General features: G+C 38.9%; 1 protein-coding gene across 1 annotated transcript; it reads right to left on the bottom strand.

Moving 5' to 3' along the window:
* Nucleotides 1–4,200: 4,200 nt before the first annotated feature.
* On the bottom strand, nt 4,201–17,996 carry ARPIN (actin related protein 2/3 complex inhibitor). Its single transcript, XM_075207801.1, has 6 exons — nt 17,704–17,996; nt 15,549–15,624; nt 10,214–10,346; nt 8,632–8,838; nt 8,164–8,330; nt 4,201–5,912 (listed from the first exon to the last, which is right to left on the bottom strand). Exons 1-6 carry the CDS (start codon nt 17,793–17,795, stop codon nt 5,907–5,909), a joined length of 681 nt encoding a protein of 226 aa, XP_075063902.1. The 5' UTR covers nt 17,796–17,996; the 3' UTR covers nt 4,201–5,906.
* Between the last annotated feature and the right edge of the window lie 7,071 nt (nt 17,997–25,067).

Here is a 25,067-nt window from a genome sequence, read left to right on the forward strand (position 1 = left end):
ACTCCCTTAGATAGGGCCATTTCGAACAAATCCTTAAATTGTGGCCTCTAGTTATCACTAGGATCTTTCCTCAAAGGTTGCTGGACCAATAACCAGTCACAAGGCTAAGAAACAACAGCTTGTAATTCCTGTCGGTGACGTCCCTAAACTTCGGGCCTTCTTCCTATACAGAACAGGAGCCAAAAGGAATTGCCTGTGAAAGAATTTTCTACCACAGAGAGCATCATCATCATCATCATTTATTTATATAGCGCCAACATATTCCGTAGCGCTTTACAATTGGGGACAAACATAATAAACTAATAAACAAACTGGGTAAAACAGACAAAGAGGTGAGAAGGCCCTGCTCGCAAGCTTACAATCTATGGGACAATGGGAGATTGACACATGAGGTTAAGTATACATTTTGCATCTTGGCCCAGCCAGACTGCAAAGGTAAAAGGGACTCATAAGCTAAATGATCCTGTCACACAACAATGTTGGTCAGGGGGTAGTTGTCTTGTGTGAAATTGTGTAACAGGCTAAAGGTAGTGAGGTTAAGAGGGTGGTTGAGGAATATTATAAGCTTGTCTGAATAGGTAGGTTTTCAGAGAACGCTTGAAAGTTTGTAGACCAGAGGAGAGTCTTATTGTGTGAGGGAGAGAGTTCCATAGAGTGGGTGCAGCCCAAAAAAAGTCCTGTAACCGGGAATAGGAGGATGTAATGAGGGTGGATGAGAGACGCAGATCTTTTGCAGAACGGAGTTGCCGAGTTGGGAGATATTTTGAGACAAGAGAGGAGATGTATGTTGGTACAGCTTTGTTGATGGCCTTGTAGGTTAGTAAAAGTATTTTATATTGGATTCGGTAGAAGACAGGCAGCCAGTGTAGAGACATACAGAGTGATTCAACAGAGGAATAGCGATTTGCAAGGAAAATCAGTCTTGCCGCAGCATGCAAAATAGATTGTAGGGGTTTGAGTCTGTTTTTGGGAAGACCAGTAAGGAGGGAATTGCAATAGTCAATGCGGGAGATAAGTGCATGAATTAAGGTTTTAGCAGTGTCTTGCGTGAGATATGTGCAAATTCTGGAAATGTTTTTGAGATGTATGTAACATGATTTAGATATAGAGTCAATGTGGGGAACAAAGGATAGGTGCGAGTCAAGGATTACACCTAGGCAGCGAGCTTGTGGGTGGGATTTATGGTCATGTTATCAACAGAGATAGAAATGTCAGGTATGCTCTTGTTGGCGGGTGGGAATATTATTAACTCTGTTTTAGAAAGATTAAGTTTGAGTTGGCGAGAGGACATCCAAGATGAAATGGCAGAAAGACAGTCAGTTACACGGGACAGCAGAGATGTCGAGAGATCAGAAGAGGATAGATAGATTTGGGTATCATCCGCATAGAGATGATACTGAAAGCCAAAGAAACTTATTAGATTTCCAAGAAAAGCGGTATAGATAGAGAACAGCAGAGGACCTAGCACTGAGCCTTGTGGTACTCCAACTGATAGGGGAAGCGGAGCAGAGGTGGCTCCAGAGAAATTAATAGTGAAAGAGCGATTAGAGAGGTAGAATGAGAACCAGGATAGAACAGTGTCTTGAAGACCTAGGGATTGCAGCGTTTGTATGAGAAGAGAGTGGTCAACGGTGTCAAATGAAGCAGAGAGATCCAGGAGAATTAGGAGAGCGTAATGGTGTTCAGTTTAAGCAGTGATCAGATCATTGACCACCTTGGTCAGCACAGTCTCTGTGGAGTGTTGAGAACGAAAGCCAGACTGAAGAGGATCCAACAGGTTGTTTGCGGAAAGAAAGCGTGTGAGGCGAGTGTAGGCAAGTCTCTCTAGAAGCTTGGAGGGGCAAGGGAGCTGAGAGAACACAGCTGCCTTCAGCCACTCTGACTCACACTGCGGGACAATCGACGCAAGACCACACAGCCAACAGCACAGCATTCTGACTGTGACATTTGATTTGGTTTATGTACCCATACTTGGCGACACCTCTATTCCAAGCCTCTGCTAGACCGCTCTTTAACAATAATTCTGGCTACTTCCCAAGCTCCAGGGGAGGCAAAAAAAAAAAAAAAAAACCCACACAAATATAGTTAATGGTGAGGTGAAATCAATAGGTATATTTAATTTGTGTGATCGCCATCTCACAAGTGCACAGACTAAGTTATTAAATAAAAGGACAACCATTTGCAATGAATTAATAAATTAAACATATCTGAAACATGTATTTGTAAAAATGTATCCGCAAAACAAACATTTTTTCCGAGGTCACCCATAGAATCATATTTGAGGGCAAGAAAAGTTAACATTCCAGATCCATATGAACATACAGAACTAAAATTACCTTCCATATTTCATCCTAGTTATGCCAAAGTACATTTTTCTAAATTAATTAAAAAAAATTAAAACAGATGGTTTAGAGACCATCAATACATGTTAACATTCCCGCTGATCTCAGAGCAGTAAGAGGCCTTGGTACAGCTTAAAAACAAAAAGCTAAAAAAACAATTCTATAATAATCACACCAATCGATAAAGTCGGGTAGTGGTGGCCCTAAGCAAGACTTGTATCAAAGAAGCATTTAACATTCAGCACTCTGATACATGCAGAGAATTACATAGAGATCAGAAACAATTACTACAAATTCCCAAGAACCTAGCAAATCCTCCTGTCAGACCGAGAATATCCAGTATTGTTTGACATCTACTCTTTTGCGATTAATCATATTAAAGCATCGCTATCTCTGATGTGAGGGAAATTATTACCTTCAAAAGTGAGGGTCAGCCATGGGGACCAGGTTTGCTCCTAGCTATGCAAACCTGGTTCTATAAAAGATACACAGATTATTAATTATTCGTATGTAAAGGTGAAGAGGAGTTAATTCAAGAGTTTATCATGTACCTCAACAGTAGTCCATATAACCTTCATTTCACTGCCAAATTGAGCAAACATCAAGTATAATTTCTTGTGTTATATATATATATATATATATATATATATATATATATATATATATATATATATGTATATATAGACAATAGAGGAGTAGAGAGCAAAACATGTAATAGTAATGTGGATATTAATAGCTATATACCAACTACTACAGCCATCTTCTTAATTGGCTTTCAAATATTCCAATAGGCCAGTTTAAAATAATTAGACAGAATTGCTTAGATATATGATGTAGGGAGAATTATTGACATATCAATTCTTGGAAAAATCCAAATGGTGGATAAAGCCTTTATTTAGCAAGTCAAAAGGGAAATTTATTTAACCTATAAAAACAAGGATACAGGTAAAGACAATAAAAAAAAAAAGTCTATTTAATCCCATCTGCAGCTAAAGACGGTATGCACGCATTTCCCTGAGGAAGTCACTTCTCGTGACAAAAAGTGTTGGGGTGCCATGGCTGGAAGCTTAGTGCATTCCATCTTGAAACACAAACCACTAACAACTTATTCAGATTAGCTGCACATTGCAGTCATCCCCGGTACTGGCAATGGTATTTATTTTTACTTTTGAATGTTTTAGTTGTGATTTTTAATTAAATACATTAGTTTTATGCTGAATGCAGGGTTCTTTATATTAATTTCCAAACAATATACTTAGCTCTAATATTATTGTGCTTTTCTACATTACGTTAGGAGTTGTGGTACATACCTAATTGGGATAATTCTAACCCAACTGTTATAAAACGATCAATTGAGATCATCATACTTTCAATTTTGAGGGCAACCATAGCATAGAGAGAGACAGAGGACTGGATGTGTTCTATATTTATTATTGGATGTACACTATACATCAGTATAGTGAATACAAAGACTACATACAGTGACTGAATTCCTCCAGTGATATCTCTGTACCTGAGGCCCACAAGGAGGATGAAAAAAATTGCATACACAAGAATGTTGTGCATTACTGACCCACATACATTTGTTAGAGTGGCTGTAGCTGGCATAACAGACAGTTAACTTGGGTTCTTCTCTTCGACGCTTTATGTTCTTATATGTTTGTTTCTTTGTAGTATATATTTTTTATCTGTCATTTCTGCCGCACAATTTTTGGTCAGTTCAACATTCAGAGACCCACTAAGCTACAGCCCTCTACAAGGCTTCGATATTTTACATGTGTGAACGATTGTAGCACTTGGGTATTAACCTTTAAGACTGTAATCATGTACAGGCATATTTAAAAGAAACAACAGTGTATGAAGCATCTCTTTACTTTTATTGCTTTATAAAGAAAATATAAAATTATATAACCGTACAATATCAAATGAATAGATTTCAATGCACATATAAATGATTTATAGAATCTTATTAAGGAATCCCAATATAGGATGCAAAAAATATATTTCACAAAGCATAAAATGTTCCTCCTCATTACATCTGTCCTCAAATAAAATCATACAGAAAATTAAACACAGCATTGGCTGAAATCGCATATTTTAATATTTCCAACTATATAAACTGAACATACAGCAATACGGTTACCAATAAATGCTTCCTAATAACATATGACCGAGGTATCTCTAGGTTTGTCCACATTTAGACAATTCCACTGCACTGACTAGTGACACCTTTCCCCCCCACTCCTATTAGACAAGTGAAGGGGAAAGGTGTCACTAGTCTAGTTTACCAGCACCCGGTCCTTAGAGAAGAATACCTTGTGACAGCCAAGTCTGGATTAGTATTTCAGACCAAGGTGTGCAACAAATGTGTCAAACCCAATCAGTTGGCATATTGGCTGCATACCTTCTTCGCCTATAGCGCAATGCTAAGGACACCTGTAATCTCACTAGAGCTGAAGACAATTCTGGAAGCGGTAGCTGGGAACAGTGAGGGGGGAATGGTGGAAGGACGACATTTTATTACTAATGGGGAGAGGCACTTTTGAATGGGATCTCCAAAATTGACTAAGTTTATTTTAACCCAAAAAAAAATTCAGATAATGGAAAATGGGACTAGTACAGACCTAATGTTCTGCCCAATTGCCAAATATGTAACCAGTTTGGTATGGCATCTGGACCAGGCCCAGAGGGATCATAGGCGGCCTTATACACTGTAACCAGTTTTTCAATCATGTCTGATGAGATCTACTGAAATTTCGATTGTAGGGTATTAACATGCACAAAGTTGGGGCTGATTGCTTGAAAACAATGAAAAAAATGCAGCAATGTCTGGTCAAGTAAAGTGCCAAATAGCAACAGTTTATGTAGGTGCCAAATGTTGTCGTCAGAAAGATACACAAGATAAAATATTCATTGAATGAACATTTGTATATACACCAATGAATATTTAGTAATTTAATAAAAGCCAAAAAAAAAAAAGTTATATAAAAATGGAATAGGAGGATAATTAGCAGTTTTGTATGAACAGATTCAATTAACTTATTTCCACTGTTTATTTGAATGACATTCTAGCTACAGAGTTTCCAGATTCATAAAAAGTAACGCCTACATTTAGAATTCTTGCTACAATCTGAAAGAGAAGCAAACATGCATATAGGAATACTAGAAGGAAAAACATACTTCAAATGTGTCACGGTAATTACACCTTATGGTCAGTAACACAGTATAACTTGGAGATACCGTAGCAGTTCAGTGTACATGAAAAAAACAAAATGGTGTTACCAGTTTTTACCAGCTTTACATACGGGAAGTTTACTTGCTGTATATTCTGATCTGCAAGTAAGAGTCCAGAGCCACACTCAAAGCTGCCAGGATGTATAAGTGTCCACAGGGAGTCAACACAGCTGTAGTGCAAGTGGCAAACTGAAATGCCACAACTTGCAGTGTTCTGTGGGGAATATGTAGGCCAAGAACCAATCAAAGAAATGCTTTCGAGTGTGTCAGATGTCAATCATTTTGCTAGTGTGGTGACCAAAACAGCTGCTGGTATGAAAAGCAGGTTCTTTAATCCTATAAGAAAAAAAATACATATGGAGATCAGACAATAGACAACAAGAACAATCTTTCAATACAGTCTTCGCACCAACATACAAAGTAACAGTTATGGTGTCTTATCAGGAATGCCTCTAGGTTTTCCATAAAAGGAATTTTCTTGAAATTTGGAGCAACATAATTAAAGTATTATACTTGACATTTAAAAACTACCTAGGTTTTTCTGTACGCTCATCAAGTAATTTAGCAGTGGTCACTTGGGATCATGTCTGTTTGTAGGACATTATAACTAAACAGCAGCTTCTGGAACGTTCTGAATAACTGGATGCCAACATGTATTATATAAATATATTTCTGGGTTACAGTTATATAATATCCGTTAATGTTGTTAGTAGCTATTTTATATAAAACAGCTTGAAACTACAGTTTACTGACCATTTAAGTGGTATGCAGAGATAATTATGTTGTCACTGGATGCAAATATAAATATGTAAAGAGACATCATCCTAGAATTTTCTTGCTTACATTGTGGCAAGCACAGGGGTTATGTACATACTAGACCAAGGTGAAATATCACAAGACAGTGCTTCCAGCATTACAGTTATGTGTATTATGTATTGTAGTACTCAATATATTCAATGACATCAAAATATGCTATTCAGTTTATAGGACCAGTGCATCCACTTAGTGTCTAATCAGCACTGCAGTGGTATCAATACCTCGGGAATCTCAAGCTGATTCTCCCAAGGCCCTGATACTACTGCAATTAGCAGTTGTGATGAACCAATCAATGAAGCGCTACTCTTATGGTATATGTGGGGTAGCATGGTGAAATCAGAACGTCCTTAACACAAAGGGGTACCAGCTGCTACCATAGTAGTGTTAGTTAGGGTTAAATTACTACTTCGCCAGTCCAGTCTTTGCAAATGTGTGCATGCATGAGCTGACTTGCCAAATTTGGGCCTTCATTTCTACTAATGTGGGGGGAGGGGGGGGCTTTACAATTAAAAATAAATAAAAATGTATTTTACAAAGTGTAAAAAAAATATTTAAAAACCTTTATACATTAGAACTGTTTATTCAGAAAATAAAGCATTCTTTAACATGTTGTTATTCTCTGAAATGGCAATAACAGGACAGGTATTGCGACAGCCTGTTATATTAGCATGGGAGTGCGCCTTTGCTGGTGAAAGTGAGCAAATCCTATCCCTAGCAGAATTATTGAAGACATGGGAAGGTGGGGGGGGGGGGGGGGTGAGACTGCCACATGCAGGGAGGGGAAGGTGAAAGACTGACTAGAGACAAAACAAATTAAGCAAAATATAATTTAACAAATTCTGAGGAGAACAGAATAAATGCTGTAAACTCAACAGTGACTTCTCTACTGTAGAGCAGTTTGATTTATCTACGATGCACTGCTTTGCTGGATGGGGCAGGATGTGGTTAATTACTTCACCCAGGACCACTGTGGTACAGCAGGGGTTTGTTAATCATTATGGTCTAGGCCCAGGAGGGGTTAATGATCTACAAAGAGACCACAGGAATTATGGCACTAGTGTCTGTGCAGAAGATAGCATAGACTGCCATGGAATCAGTGTGTGCCATAGTCTTTGCAATCTTCCACGCAGGCTCCATGTTTCTGCTGCTCTCTTCGGAGGCAGTCATGAAACTCGGACCATTCAGTGCCACTGAGAGTTTTGTCCGCTATCTCTCTGCCTTTTCTGTGTCATATTTTCGTTGCGTTCTGGATCTGATCACTCTCTCATTTACCCTTCTCCTTGATTATGTCACACATATACCTTGCCATTAGGCAATGCCTCCCAAATATGGTATTGTGAGAGGATTTTCACAGCCAAGTTAGATTAGAAGGGCTCTGGAATTCTAGGAAATGGAACTAAAATAGAACTGTCCTAAATGGTAAGCTACTTAAGCACCAGCATAGAACCTAGGTAAAGTATTTCAACAAGGTTATTTTTATACATTCATCCCTTTTAAAAAAAACAAACAAGAAACACACACACATACACTGTACAGGGTTACAGTCCTTTAAAAAAAATAAAAAAAAAACCTCAAACGCAACATTATATTTGCTAGTCCAGATTTGCTTGTACTTTCACTAGAAGAGAAGAAAGCTGAACATAGAATTGGTGTCCCCAAGCAGCCCAAAATAAGAAAACCTTAACAATAAATCGGTTGTTGGACGAGGTCTGGGTGGTGTTAGAAATCACTTCTAAAGTTGGCTATCGAAAGAAAAATTTGCTTTTCATACCCATTCATCATCTTCGGCTCCATCACCTTGGCCCCTGGCCTCAGTAGCAGGTGCATTGCTGTGAGACTTATTGGCCATTATGTTGTCTGTCCAGGAAGCTCCAGTCTGAGCATCTCCAGCAAAATTACATTTGGTCACTGTTCCACTTTCAAGTTTTGCTAACGAAACTAGGAGAGAAAAGAGATTACTTGGAGGGAAGCTATGGCAAAGCATTATCTGAACTAGAACGTAGGACCTCTGACAAAAACAGTTTACAGGTTTATTTTGTGGGGGTCTAGTCATTTTTTATGGTCCCAGAAGCACATTGTGATTTTATTAGTTGATGGGACGAGGGTTTTATTTTAAAATCTTACAGGGCCTGTAGTTTTCAATTATTTCCTTTTAACTGCAGAGATCTCAAAAATGACGTAGGCTTCCTCTAATGTGGCTTTTGTCAGTCAAATACATTACAGAAAACAAGAGTCTTACATAGAAATGGTCCATCTCCCAAGGTCTTCACTCTTAACTGTTCACCCAACTCCAGTTCGGTTTTCTCTGTCTCAGCTTCTGGTAGCCAAAATGCCACGGTATCTTTGGGAATGAACCGATCACTGATTCTCATTAAATCTTTCTTGTTGACGATATGCTTCAGCTCATCTGTCGATAATCTGTCCGTTTCACCTTTTGCTTCCACCTCTAGTAAAGACAATACAGTTATTGTTAACTGTAATGGTACAAAATTCTTTGTTATACAAAAAAATGATCTGCCTTATAGAAATCAAAGTTATTGGTGCATTTTCTTACTAAAATCAGTTTTACAGACATTTGTGGAAACTACTGAGAGTTCAACCTCAGGATGTTATTTGCACACACCAGGAGGAATATTACCATCATTTATAAAACATTTATAGTTTGATTCACTATGTAGTCTTATAAGCAGTATTCTATTTATGTGGTCGTGGGTTTGAGATTAATATAGCGTACTGATATTTGTGTTTATATATATATGTTGGTTTGATATGTATTGGTTTTATCTTTTATATGTGAACTAAAAATATTAAAATATCTGTAAAAGCTTATTTAGTTTAAGTTTTTTTTAATACATTGACATAGATCTTGTTTCCTGTACAGTCAAACACTATCTTTTGTGTTTTTCCTTGTTTTCTAGAGGGGATTGCAGACCACGGTGACAGCTGCAGGTCAGTGGATGTTTGAACCAAGCGTTTAAGTCTACGTTGTGGCCTAACCAGCACTAGACAGATAAGATTTTAAAATGTCCTTGGTCAAGCAACCTACTTGAAAGAATCAATGAACCTCTTTTAAAGATTCCATCTAGACCACTAAAGGGCTGAAGTGGAAGCTATTTTTTTGTGTCTCTTCTAACTAGCCACCATTATTAAGAGGTTTTGGTGTGTCTACTGGGGCAACTAACCCTATACTATAAAGGGCACTGACTGCTACTTACTAACATTGCTCAGAGACACAAACCTGTATAAAAGCTTTAGCAAGTAATTAATTGCTATGGTTCTAGTGCAGATTTGCACCTTTAAGCAATCTTATTAAATAATCCTCTTAGTTCCATTTATGCCTGAAGAATACCAGTCAAAGATAGCCCTCCTGCATCCCCATTTGGGTAGAAGCAGTTTTGCTAGACTGTGAAACATGTTTATATAAACAAGAGTTTATATAATTGTTTTATAAGTTTAAGGCCCATAAATGACCCCGATGCCCAATAATGTTCCTACCAAAACTGACAGGGTCAACATTAGGCAGTAAATGCAGTCAGACGATAGCCGCAAGTGCCCCCTATCAGCCTGTGTGCGGTCATCTAAAAAGCACCAAGGACATCAGCTCCATCCAATTTAGCCACATACACGTGTGGCCAAATTGTAAATGTATCCTGTTGTCCGCACCTCACGCCACACAATTGGCCCCAGTGTAAGAACTAATGATAAATACATAATAAAAGGACTGCAAAACAAAATTAATAAATAGATGATGAGACTAGAAATACCTTGAACAAATACGTGACAATAACGGAATAAGAAAACTAATCAAATACAATACCTACTGTAAGAAGTTAGGAGGAAGCCGGTGTTCACTTTCTTAGTGTCACTGAAATTGGGCTCAATTTCATTTCCTTTACTGTCAAACTTCCTACGGTGTATCTTGCTAGGTCTCAGATACAGAATATACCATCGTTCCTAGTGTATCCCAAAACACACGTATAAAAAGTCAGTTATATTAAAACTATACATAAAATAGCTTTTTCAGATCAATAATATCTTACTTACATACCCATGGGCAGAGTCAACAGGGCAATATGAAGCATTACAATTTACTGACCAGGAAACTATGTTATTCTGGAGCTATCATACACTCAGTCAGCGTAACATTAAGATAAATGGGGAATCTTGTTCCCTTGTCACAACAAAGAAATTGTGCTACCATGAAGCTACTTTACACCATCCGAGCATGTAATAACTTCAAAACACTGCATGTTCCTGGTCAATAAATCAGGATGTTGCAAATTACCCCTGCAACCCTCTATAGGCAAAATAAAAGACTTGACTATCAATTCTCCAACTGAAACGTGCCTTAATTTTAGGGCAATCTTTCTTCCCTAAATTAGTGGAAGGAAAGCTTTAAAGGATCAAAGAGTAGAACGGAAAAGGATATCATATATATAGTCATGGCCACAGATATTGGGATCCTTGCAGCTTTTTCTAATAATGCGCCATTCTTCCAGAAAGTAAAAAAAATATTTTGGTATCCACATATGCATTTATTTGCTTTGTAGTCAAATACAACTCAAAAAGCAAAAATAAAAATGTACTAAGTCATAGCTTATTTTGTACAGAAATACTTAGATAGGTCACACAAAATTGTCACCTTTTAGAAGTAGTTGGCTTTCAAGCAGGTGATCCTCTTTCACTACTAACTGTGGATAGAAGCATGTGTCTGCTATATGACCACCACTAATTAATTTAGCTTGTATTGTGTAGAGGACCTATTCTCCTGTATCGTGTCCCTGTGTGTACTGTAGTGAGCATGGAGCAAAGGAAAGGCAGAGAATTATCTGATAATGTCAGACAGAAGATTGTAGCCAACCATACACAATCCTAAGGCCACAAATCAATTTCCAGAGGCCTCGATGGTCCCGTTTCCACCCTACATAATGTTATTAAGAAGCACTGTAGCCCTCCCTGGAGGTGGCTGCAGGAGAAGACTTGATCGAAGATTGAAGCACACAACTGTTTGAATGTTGGTAAAAGCACCTTGATAAGCTGCTAAACAGATTCAAGCTGCCCTTCACACTAAAGATAGGACAGTTTCAACTTGCACCATTGTCATAAACTCAATGAAAGGGGGTTATATGGTAGGAGACCATGGAAGACCCTACTGCTTGGATATAAGAAAGAACTTGAGTTTGCCAAAACACACCTGAACAAGCCAAATTCCTTCTGGAGAACAGAGGAGACCAAATTAGAGTTTTGGCAACGCAAATCATCGCTAAGTTTACAAATAGAAAAACTAAGCTTTCAAAGAACAGAACACCTCCATAAAACATGGAGCAGGTTCAGAGATGTTTTGGGGGTTGCTGCACTGCATCTGTCACTGGGTGCCTTGAACATGTGTATAGTATCATGAAATCTGGAGATTACCAGGTCATTTTAGAAAGCAATGTTGACCCCAGTGTTAGAAAGCTGCAACTGTCAAAGATCATGGGTCTTTGGGCACAACAATGATCCCAAAAACGCTTTAAAAACCACCCAGGAATAGTTCAGATGCTGGAATGTTCTGAAGTAACCAGCAGCAAGTCCAGATCTGAATCCAATGGAACACCCATGGAGAGAGCTGAAAACTGATCACTTGTTGGAAACATCAATTAGAACTGCTTTTTTTTTTTAACAGCTATGGGAATGTATTTTAGCTTAGAACACAATATATATATACAGTAGGTATAAGCCAACTTTCTTTTGAGCTATTTGGATCTTTCATTTGTGGACATCAGAAGTTCCCGGAAGATAAAGTCTTAATGTATATGAATCTCAAAGTATATAAAAAAGATACATAAGATGAATAAACATGAATACACTGAGGATGTGAAGACAAGGAAATTTCTAGTAAACTGTGGAAATTATTTTCCTAATATGACTGTGCAGCATTTAACAAAATATGCTGCCAGCCTGCAACAAGACATCTGGGATATAACAATGAAAACTAGAGAATTAATTAATTAACCCATTGTAAAGAGCTGTACCCAATCTCCTTTGCGATAAATGAAAATACTTCTTCATATTTCATTTTTAACATTCATTGTCTCCGAAACGGCCGCGAAGACACCTTGTGCATATTTTTTTTAGTGAAATCTCCACCCCCATAGAGCTGCGATCAAAAATGAGCGGATTTTTACCGTACCAATGATAATGTGCAGCAGTTATGTTCTCAGGAACATAGCAGCTAATTTAATCTCTCCATAAGTTTGCAGTTTATAACTAGCATATAGTCAAGAATCAAGACTAATGAGTCTAGTATGAAATCTTTATAATATAAACCAATTTTATTATACTGGTACTGTGGTCAATTAGGATGACACTGAACAGATAAACTGAACAGTACGGCATTGTTTAAATCTTTCCACCTCCCTTAATACACAACTACTACTTTATATTAGCTAATGACTAGTATTAAAATGTTATATTTTTTGCAGCTCTTTGTTATCTCACTATCTCTACACGTTATAATGTATTTCCTTATATGGTTACACAATGCTAGTAAACTGGTTAGCTACACTGTTTTACTTATACCACTTTCATACTGCCGCCCCGGCAATATCCCGGGTTGTTAACCCGGGATATTGCCGGGGCACAGGGCAGTATAGATAAGAAGATTCCCGGGTCGGGCGGGTTCATACTGCACCTGCCCGACCCGGGTTTTAGAAAAAAAAAAGTATTAAAAAAAGATTTTAATTAAAAAAAAATACATAACAAATGTTTACTTAACTTATTTTCAGCCAGCGGTGTCTCCGATGCGTTGCCGGCTGTCAAGGGGACCTCTGGGTACTAAAATGACGTCATTTCTAGTCCATTAGAAATGACGTCATTTTAGTACCCAGAGGTCCCCCTGACAGCCGGCAACGCACCGGAGACACCGCTGGCTGAAAATAAGTTAAGTAAACATTTGTTATGTATTTTTTATTAATTAAAATAATTTTTTTACACTTTGCCATTTTTTTTTTTTACAGTATGAATGGTGAGACCCGGGAATTACACGGGTTGCACCATTCATACTGCAGGCGAGCGGGGTCCAACCCGGGAATTACCCCTCGCAAAATCCCGGGTCTAAGTCCCGGGATTTTAGACCCGGGATTTTGTGGTTGGACTATTCATACTGCACCAAGACACGGGTTTTTCAGCGTGCCTCTGCAAAAACCCGGGTTTTTGGTGCAGTATGAATGGGGTATAAGCTACCTTCTCTAATAGCCTCAGGACATTTAAACCACATATAAGCAGTGAATTTATGCAATGATGTAAACACAGTTTGGTTATTGGTTTATAATTGATTAGTCCCATTTTTTCCATGCTATGCCAAAGTCTTTCAGTACACTCCTATTGATTGCCTTTACTTTTATTTCTAAACACACATATCATTAGACAGCAGTTATTAAGGTAAACTAAAGTCATACTCAAAAGTCACGCACACTAATTTACACCTTGACAGCAATTTGATTTTGATGGATTTTTCTTCCTGCTCACTTGGAGAGTTTAAAGGGAATTTGTAGAGCACATTCTGAATAAGGCCACTAGCTGACCAAAACATTGGCACATACAGCTTTGCCATCTTAGGAATTACACCTCACTTTTGATTGAAGACATTCGACTGCTGCAACTTCACCTATTGCATTAGTTAAAGATACTGACAAATTTACAAAGTTGTTACTTCATTTTTGAAGAAATTTGGACGTTAAACATTGTAGCCTTATACACTATACACCAACAGTACCCAACGTTATATATGTGTGTGTATTATTTGCATTAGATAGTCAGAGTGACAGAACTGTTACAAGTGTGACTGTGGCATTATTGAAATTCTTTACTCAAATGTATTACTTGTAAAGTGGAGATTTATATGCTACAATTTACTGACAAAGCTTTTATAGCATGTTATTTAAGTTATTTATTATATACTCATCTCTAGGGGTTGTTGTATGTGAATTTGCTTTTTGTCTAGTGGATTTATCAGAGAGTGACCAGTTCGGACAGGAAACCAGGTTTAGTTTGGGTGTAGTGTTGTGTGTCAGTGGTAAGCGTGTAGTTATATACACATTCTGTTTGGAGATGGGCCTGTTAGAAGTGGAGCAGTGGAACGTGAGCATGGCAAATCTGCAACACGCCACTCGAGTGGAGTGAGGGGTTATGTTAAAAAGTGCATTATAATTAGAGATGCTCACTGACCACCGTGAACTGGTTATTGTTTTGGGTCTGGATCCGATTCGTGTTTTGATTTTGGCTAAACCATCCTTGTGTGTTTTGGATTTTTTAGAAAAAATCCTAAAATATGCTAAAATCACATAATTTTGCGTTTTTGTTGTTCCTACATTATTATTAACCTCAATAAAACTAATTTCAAGTCATTTGAAGTCACAATATTATTTTCATACACTTTTGGACAAAGACTGCAGCGACCTGGCTGGATGCTAAGTGACAGAGCAATGACACAAACACACGGCAGTTTCTAGCACATCTAGGAAACATTGGCACACAGCAGTGACAGAAAAGAAAAATGGGGGTCCTCCCTCCCTCCCACCCACCATTATGTTGGATCTTAAAAAGCAATCCAAAAATCGCAAGATCTGAGATCTGACGACATAACAATGAAGTTTTGCCTCGTCCGAAAATGCGCGAAAGTACCGAGCCGACTCGGATCTGCTAAGTTCGGGTATGTTCGGTTCTCGTGGAACCGAGCCTGAGCATCTCTAATTATAATACACATGTGATGCTAATATATGTATAAACCTCTTTAAATATATGTGAGCTATTGTAACGAACGAGATTCAATTTTAGTTTAATGTTTACTAGAGGAACACTGTATTATAACAAATGCATCCCCTACTGTAAATTGTTAGGGATATTCAGTCACCTTGGATTTCCATGATGTATATCAAAGCAATGCCACCTGATATGGCCATGGAACTCCTCTGTGTACAATAACCTTAGCCTTTACAATATGGGCCACATTGTCACACATTTTATCACAAAATAATGATTTCAAGCAGCTATTGTACTGATAAGCAGGGTATACCACTTACATTATAGTTCATTTTTGCTAAAAAAAATCCCGATTGCATATAAAATGATTAATGTCATATTATTGGGGAGTAAATTGCTACCACGTTTCCTCACCTTCTTTCCTTTAGTGTCTGTGATAACGTGACGAGAGTAATCCTCCAATGCTCCTTCCAGGAGAACACCTTGTCCACTATAGAGACAACAGACAGCCTATGTTAATATGAAAACTATAGTGTGGATGAGTATTTTTCTTGTATTATATAGCTGCAATATCACATTATCTTAGCCAAATGCATAGTATCTAATGAGGTCAATCAACAAGGTTTAATAAGAGTATTAAAGTCAATAACAAAGCGGTGGTATGGAAGTAGGTGATGACGCCAAGGACTATGGATCACATTTACTGGGAAATGCGCCATACAGAACCAACATCATTGCCATATTAATTTCAGGGTCTGTCTCCCCTGTGACAACTGTGGTCAGCGATATCACATATTGTGGGCAAATAACAGATTGCCAAGTAGTAACAGTGCACAATATAAAGACTTTCATGTCTTGATTTTTGCTCCAAGATCAACAATAGATGCATTCTCTATACTGTGGAATTTCACATTAGCTTATGCTAATCCTCCTCTATCTTTCATACTCAATGTTGTCAAAATAAGCGAGGTTCAATCGGAGACAATTCTGATTGTAGCTTGGTGGCACATGGTGCACTGCCAGGACCAGCAAGTATTCGCCCTCAATTTCTGTGGGTCTGAGATTAACAGTGAAACAGAGAGAGAAGCCTCCGCAAGCAGGGGATGAGCTTGGAGCCACATCCCTGGGTTGGCCACCAAAAAAACTGGTACTATCGTGCATATGTTCTCCCTTGTATGAGAAATGTATATTTCCCTTGTGATACATGTTCATGATACCTATACTGTGTATTGTGTTAACCCTTCTTCAAAGGTTATAATCTTTGTTATGTGCTTATGTAAATAAATCCTATTTATAATATATTTTAGATAGTTGGCTGTATGAGTATTCTGCTCCCACGTAGACAGTACTGAGAGGTGAGTTGTAGGCACAAGTTAGCCTGATAAACGCTACCCTCAAATACACCACACAGATTGGCCAGAGTGAAATAGCTGTAGAGTGCCCAGTATCCTTCTCAAATTATGCTGAAATTAATTTCAGTTACTGCAAGGTACGATCAGGGCTCTCAGCACTGCACAACGCTCAACCAACTGCAGCAGAAACCTACTGGTCTATTGTGTAATTGGCTTCCTAGGACTGGCGAGCCTGAAGAGACACGCTGGTTGGTGATTTGCTGTTATATTATAAGCACCACTAGCACATAGTTAAGATTCCAGTGCACCAAGAGAAGGGAGAGGAGGACTGGAGCAACACACCACCCACCAGAAGTCACCACTGTAGGACACACAGAAAAGGACAGAGTGTTGGCATAACGTGAATGCGTTTATAACTTATTTGAGTTTGCATGTCCAAGGACTTTAAAAACCATTTGAATACCTCTGCAGATATTTTTGGAGATTGAGAAAAGGGCAGTCTATTGTAGGAGCTGCTTTTGGTGTAAAGTGACAAACTGACCATTTTTCATTCTATAGTATGAGCACTTCAACAAATGGGTACAAAGGATAGAGGGAGGGAAATGCTCACAGATCTCTGTCATCCCACTAGTGGGCACACAATGTTTTCACTTAACAGATGATTAACATGGACAAAGAAAAGAAGAGCAAGTAGTATTTTACCACTTGATTGTGTGGAAAATGCAATGCATTTGCATTTTTTTGCAGGGAGCTTTGTGTCTTTTGCACCACCAACTCTATGTGCACATACTCTTGGTCTGCACACACACAACACTTCGTAGTTTCATGGTACATTCACATAGACATCAACCTGGCCCATCCATAAGATATTTGAGTATCCTCAGACTTAGCACTTTACCTAACTTAACCCGAACTCATTTAAATGATTATAATGCATTTTTATATCTGGTAATGAAATAAGACTAGGTTATCTCAAGAAAAATAAGAGAATACTGGAACAGAGACAGATATGACCCCGATGTAAGGGGCCAGGCATACATACACGTGATATAGGAATGTATTTTAGGGTCAAGGTTTTCACGCAGCCCATATGTACTCTTGTACATCTATTTATAGTAGACCGACGTCCTACAGTCGGTCAGATCACATTGTGCCTGCAGTCATTGACCTGTTGCACAAGGTGATACATTTACAGGGGCACAACCCTCCATTCATACCTCTGGAAGGCAGCCGGCTCCCACGCCCCGCACACCGACTCATCGTGCACAGGCTTATTCTGGAGAGCACTATTGTGATAGATCCGACTCATCGTGATAGTAACACACACAGCACTCAGGCCGGAAGATGCAGGGACTAGACGCTGGCGGGGCCGCAGCACTGACACCGGGGATTGCGCTCACTGGCCGCGGCAGACACAGGTCTCCGCTGTGGTCCTTCACGCCCGCTCTCCCTTTATTTCATATCGGTGTATTATACAGTGACCCTCCGCGATCCAGCACGGTAAATAAAGGGGGATACATAAACATCCTCCCCCAGTGCTGTAACACATGGTACGGTCTGAAATAATTTACCCTCCCTTATTTAAAGCAGAAGCCCTAGAACGTTTAACAATGTAACAGTGGGGATATTGTATTTCCTAGTTCTAGGACTTTGTGTGACTACACAGCAGAGCAGATGAATAATACAACCATTATTGAAGGCTGATTGAATAATAATAATAATTATACAAATAAGAAGAATTATTACAATGTACATTAAAAGAACAACAAATTGAATCCTTCTATTATTGCTGTTTTTCAATTATATTTATCAACAAGCCGAGGACGCTTCCTTTAAACAGAAGTATCCCTACAAAATATGAATGTTTTATTAACAGCAGTGTATTCAAACTTCAAATTCTCTTTAGCCATAGTAAATGATCATATTCATAAGTAACAGTACTGCTGCTTTTCAGTATAATACAGTAAAGGTCCTTACCCAGTATTAAACAGGCTGAGTGACATTTTTTTTTTTTAAAAAAAGGAGTGATTGGGAAAGTGTTATTGATGTAGACCACATACCATTATTTTAAAAAGTCCCAATAGTAATTAGCATTATTCATGTCAACTAAGAAACTACAAACCTAGGTTAAGGTTTGGAGTTGTTGTATACTTATTTTGTAGTAAAATTTGTTTTACAATTTTGTTTTAAAATTTACAGTCTTTGACAACAACTAGCATAGAGGAGGGAGTCTGGAGCCTAGCCAATACACACCCAAATTTCAATGCAAAATCTCCTGTTTTAGTTGTTTCTTTTCAGCACAGCTAATGAATGATAATTTTCTGTGTTGGATTTTAATTTTTATATTTAATAGCATGCTCTCTAATTAACCTTGGTGCTTGCTAGGTTCTATCACTACATCTTCTATTGTGTACTTTTATCTGCATTCCCATTAATCACATAATACTCATGATGTGATCATCACTTTACAAAACTGGTCAAGAGATGGGAGTGAATTCAGATACATTATATAAAAATCATATAGCACAAGGAAAATGTATAGTTGTCTGCCCAACAATAAGTAATTACACCTGATAGCAGTGGTGCAAGTGTGCAAAAACACAGTTCCTGTATCTAATTTTTTGCAGAGCTGTTGTACCTTAAGAACATGTAGATACAACACGGGGGAGGAAAGGATGACGATGATGACCATTTTGGCAGTCTGGAATGAGTAGACACAGCTGAAAAATACGATTAATATTTAATGGCTTCATACTGTTCACAGCAGCATTGTGTTCTACAATACACATAATGGGTTGTGCCTTTTTCTAGGTAACAAATTTTTTAAGTTTGGTTTCTATGTCAAAATTATAAAGTTCCTCATCTCGAGGCTTTGCCCACCATCTCTGGTCCAAAAAATGGAAGTATCGCATGGTAGATCAACCAAAACCTCAGACAATGCAAACAATATTCTCTAACAGTACACCTGGGTTCTAAACTGGCAATGTCATACACTTTCTCAGGATTACACCTAGATTTACAACATTTCAATACCTTCATAGAGCAAAAGTCTTTGCTTGTCAGAGTTCTCAATAATTTTCACCTTTATTGTATGCTTAATATGGAACATCTTATACTGAATGTTTATATGTCTATGTTATTCCACTACCTTTTACAGTTCTGTAAGACATTTCAAATTATTTTAAATAATATTGTTGTACACATACACTAACATTTCTGATTACCAGTTTCATGGATCTGTATAAAATGTGGGGATTGATTTAGATCAAGAAACAGAGCCCAATTTTCATTGAAGCAATAATTAAACAGAAAGTAAGCTTTATTTATTTTTATTTTCCTACAAATAGTATAATATGGACCTCTTGGACTCACATTGTCCACTCCACAAATTCTCTATGGTTACTGTTCAGGGGGTCGAAACTACATTTCTGTCACCTTAGATATATGTAAGGCTGCATACACAGTACTGTGTCTTCAGCTGATTATCAGACCAATCAGACGATAAACGACTGATTGGCCCCATATCACAGTAGTGTGTACCCTGGAATGATAGACGATTATTGCTTCAAAGCACATAACATCGTTGATCGAGATATTCAAACTGAACTGAAAATTTTGTTCAATGATGGAACAATGTTGTTCCAATTCTGCAGTGTGTATTTCCTCGGTTGTTGTTAAATGTTCCAATCGTATTTTCTATCTAACTCTTACTTATTTTCAAAGTGAGTCTATATTCAGTAAATGTTACCTGATTTAGATTCAAAGTCCTCTGAAGTCTTTGTAATAAAATCCTTTTGTTTTAACTGTGCAAAATGTTTGATGGGAAGTAAGGTAGCGTTGTATGTTCCCATGGCCAGGACTTAAAGTTTAGGTGTAACATTGTATGGATATCATGACAAAGCTAGGTGTCTCAATATAATTGGTTGGCTGGATCCTGAGATACGTGTCTGCAGTGTCCTTGAGTTCTGTTTGAAGAAGATGATGTTCTCTGGCAATCCTGAACATTGCTGCAGGCCTCTGGAACATTTCACTGGTCCTTGTGACTGTGTGCTTTCTCCTAACTCTGTTGTATGCTACCTATCATTGTGACTAATCACTAGATCCCTCCTTAGTAAACACTCAGCCTTATTATCCACTATTTCTGAAAAACTCTATTTCCTTAAGAAATAATCTATTTGTTTTGTATACAAGATATATCTTCTATTATCACCATTCTCTTTCTACTTATCACTCCTTCTAAATTTTATCAGCATCAGTTGATTTGTTTTTCTGAACTTCCTAAAAATCACGATCAACGATAAAGCGATATCGGGCAAATGTGAAAGTGTGTAAGCACTCACAACCAGCAGTGCAGGCCAATATCTGTAGAGTGTGTACAAAGTCACAATCTTTTCAGCAGATGGATATGAGCGATAAAGATCACAGATCTGAAGGTAAATTGTGTAAATTTGCCTGCCTGCCATCACTGAAACCTGGCTATCCCCTGAGGACACAACCTCTCCTGCTGCTCTCTATTTTGAGGGCCTGTCCTTCCCCCACACACCCATACCTGTGGACCAGCAAGGTGGTGGTATTGACATACTTCTCTCCCCTTGCTGCTCTCTCTGGGTTCTTCCCTCTCTTTCTCCCCCTTTCAGGTACACTCCATCCACCTCTTCCACCCAACCCACCTCCGTGTTGACTTTATCTACCATCCTCCTGGTCCTGTCTCTTAATTCCTTGATCACTTCGCTACCTGGCTTCCTCACTTTCCCTCCTTCGACCTCCATCCCTCATCTTGGGGGACTTTAAAATCCCTATAGACTGTCCCTCAGACCCTCCTGTTTCCAAACTACTCTCCCTTGGTCTCTCTCAATGAACCTCCTCTGCCGCCCACCACAGCGGCCACTCCCTTGATCTGGTCTTTTCATACCTCAGTCTCCGACCTCATCAATTCAACTTTTCCTCTCTCTGACCAACAACTCCTCTCTTTTAGCATCTCTCCACCCCTCTCACCTTCCCCATTCCCTAAGGTTACTCTCACTTGACTATGTCACTGCAACTGTCACCATCAAGCTTCATTAGTCCCCACCTCAACTGTGGCAATTAAAACTTACCTGCTATCTTCAAAAATGCTCCCATAATGCACTCATGCTTACTTCCAACATTTCAAGTTCATACTTGCTTCTTACAGTTCGACCCTATCTCTCTCTAAACAATCATTCTTTAAGACTTTCATTTCCACCCAATCCTCCAACTCCCACACTTTTTTAGCACCTTCAACTCCCTCCTCACCCCTCCCCTGGTCCCACTCCCCTCCTCTTCTCTGCTATCGACTTTGCTACCCACTTCACCTCCAAAATTCAGTCAATACATCATGACATCTCTTTCCAGCAGTCCCTTCTTCCTGCACCCTTTCCACCTTCCTACCCACTTTGTCCTCCCTTCTCTGTAGACGCTGTCTCCTTCCCCTCCTCCCCACTTGTTAGCCCACTCTCCTTCTCTTCCTTCAAACCGGTATCTGCAGATGAAGTCTGCATCCTTCACTTCACCTCACCCTCCTCCACCTGTCCACAGGACCCCATCCCCTCCCACCTCCTGCCTTGGTGCCCTCATCCACTCCTTTCGCCTCTAGTACAACCTCTATGCTGAGGATACCCAAATCTATCTTTCATCTTCTGACTTTTTGCCTTCCATTATGTCTTGTGTCTCCTGCTGTCTCTTGGCCAGCTCATCTTGGATGTCTCAGCACTTCCTTAAACTCAATATTTCCAAGAATGAACTATTAAAGTAATTTTATTGCTTACCTATAAAACATTGTCCAATGCGATTCTTGTGGTTCCAAAACACAAAGATATTTAATTGCAAAATATAGCAGGATTTACAGCAATCCATTATTACGCATAAAAGATATTACAATAAAGCAGGAAAGTATAAAAACACTGATATTACATCTCCTCTAACACTTCATCCAGGCCCAGGATAAGGTAATCATGTCTACTGTGTAGTCAGGCAAAGAGACCCAGAAGAATGGGGCACGGTGCTTATATGCAGCTTCAGTATAGAAAAAACTACTGATGATGTCACTATGTACAGAAGAATCACATCTAGGGGTCTTCATTGGCTCAGAGTTAATGATGTTTCAGTTCCCTGCTGGTCATAGGTCCTTTCAAATGATGCCCTCTAAGAGTGGGGGTCAACTTCGTCAACAGCTACTTACGTGTCCTCCCACCGAAAATCTGGTTCAAACTGGTCTATTAGCCTAACAAACAAAATAACATTTTGACCATTTATTCTTTATCATTCATAACTTGCATACGCAAGGTGCGATCACTTGTATCGGATGTCTGATGGTATTGTGCAGATCAAAGTGACACTAAACATGATATATTTCCTATATCTTGAGCCTTAGATATCTTTAATATATTTTACTAATTAATAAATGTGGATTGGAACCTTAATAAATATGTTTTATTACAACTGTAAGTGCGAATGTAAATGTGTGTGTTATGAATTTGTGTGATTGCATCATAACATGTGGTGTATTAATTCACAATCGCACGGTAAAACAATATTAATCAATTTGGTTTACTTCATCCAATTATTTGACTTCCACAGAACTAATCGTCTTTCCCCTTCAAGGGCTCTCCCGTCTCCCCCCTCTCTATCTCTGTTAATAATACAACCCTCTCCTTTCTGTCCCTCAAGTCCGATGCCTTGGGGTCATCCTCGACTCCTCCCACTCCTTCAAATCTCACATTTTGTCCCTCTCAAAATCATGCTACTTTTGCCTTCGGAATATATCCAAGATATGGCCTTTTTTCACCACGAAAACCACCAAAAATCCTATTCGCTCTCTTGTAATCTCTCACCTTGCCTTCTGTAACCTTCTTCTCTCTGGCCTAACTGCCTCTCACCTTGCCCCTCTTAGGTCTTCTCTCCAACTGTTCTATCTCTGCTGTCCCCCCTCCACCAGTCCCTACGTGGGCTCCCCATGGCCTACAGAATTAAATTTGAACTTCTCACCCTCACATTCAAAGCTATCAATCAATTATCTCCCCTATACAGCTCCAAACTCATCTCTACCTACACTCCTCACCATCCCCTCCAATCTGCCAATGACTGCTGCCTCACTACTTCACTGATCACCTCCTCCAACTCCCACCTCCAGGACTTTACCTGGGCTGCTCCCCAGCTGTGGAATTATCTCCCATGCGCCTTCAGGTTGATTCTGTCTCCTTTTACTTTCTTTCCCCAACTCTTCCCCTACTATGCTTTGGCTGTCAGCTGTCCCTTCCTGCATTCTTTCTCTCTTTGATCTCAGTCAGTATTGTGGTTCCGGCCACACATTCCCACCTCCTGAGGCTCCTCACACAAGTTGTCTGACTCCACAAGCGGAGCAGCATTCCGATGAAAAAAATTAAATAGGTGTCTTAATTAACATAAATCTCTGTGGCAGGCTATAAGAAGAATGCTGATAATTACCATTTTCATTTTCCACCTTGATTTTCCTTGTCTGCTATTAGTGATTCATATTTCTGTGCAGTGTAATGGAGTACCATGGCAACCACAGTCACATGGGGCATGATGTAGTGAGCAGAGAGGCTTTGGAACACCCCTCTGACATCTGTCTGAAATGTACACTGTGAGATCTTTCACCTCCCACTCCCAACTCTGCCATCCCATGACATGCTGAGAGCTGTGACCCTGTAGCAGCCATACTTGTTTGGAATTGAAAAGGAAAGAAGCAAGGACTGGCTGGCAAATTTTTGCCCGGGTGTGAGACTCGTCTCAGCAGCTTATATGGCACATTTTAAAGGAAAAATATGCTGGTTGCCCAGTGACCCAACCCAATGTAGCCCACTATGGGACTGGCCCAGTCCAGCCAGCCAGTCTCTGGAAATAAGGATCTGTAGGAATTTAGCTAAGAACAATAACTATCAGATGCATGGGGATTTGCCATTTAAAGATAAAAAACTACTATGTAGGAAAGCAACTTTAACCATTGCTGCGTCAATGTGCTTGCTCTGTATTTGGTTCTAGAAAGGTTTTGATTGGTTGAGGTGGGGGCAGGAGGCTCACTACCCCCATGTGATCGGGGTCTGTTCCAATGCAGGCACGCTGAAAGTTTCTAATGCCTGTCATCCAGTGGTAACATAAGTTAAGGGTAATGATAATTAAACATACACATGCTACCAAATGTTATCACTTTTGTGTCCTTATTCTAACTCTTCAGGGTGCTATACTATTACTACTGATCATGTCACTCTTGCTATCATGGGGTCTGAAAAGCAGGTAGGTTGGTCTATTGTCATGGGGGAGGTATGTGGGGATGTCAAGTAGTATATTTTATAATAAAGTGGTATAATCTATAATAAATATATTTTTAAAATCTCTGTAAATAAAAAAAGTATTCTTTTCAGTAAATATCTCAGTGTGTGTCAGAATGTTGTTTTCTTATTTTTTTTAAACATATATCATAAATGATAGTAAATTATGATACATATTAAGTCACATCCGAGTTCTATGGCCTGCCTAAAAGCAATGGCTTCTATGATGTCTAATATCCTTAGAATTTTACAGTATGATGGATATTATCCCA

The sequence above is a fragment of the Mixophyes fleayi genome, chromosome 4 (genome assembly GCF_038048845.1).
Source record: "Mixophyes fleayi isolate aMixFle1 chromosome 4, aMixFle1.hap1, whole genome shotgun sequence".
Lineage (NCBI taxonomy): Eukaryota > Metazoa > Chordata > Amphibia > Anura > Limnodynastidae > Mixophyes > Mixophyes fleayi.

What these genes read in the sequence shown, in the direction of transcription:
- ARPIN (XM_075207801.1), bottom strand. Translation starts at nt 17,795, where the DNA reads ATGAGTCGGATCTATCACAATAGTGCTCTCCAGAATAAGCCTGTGCAC. An exon ending in CTTCCTCCTAACTTCTTACA is followed by an intron (nt 8,839 to 10,213) that starts GTAGGTATTGTA and finishes TGTCTTTACTAG; the next exon opens with AGGTGGAAGCAAAAGGTGAA. An exon ending in GGGAGATGGACCATTTCTAT is followed by an intron (nt 8,331 to 8,631) that starts GTAAGACTCTTG and finishes TTTCTCTCCTAG; the next exon opens with TTTCGTTAGCAAAACTTGAA.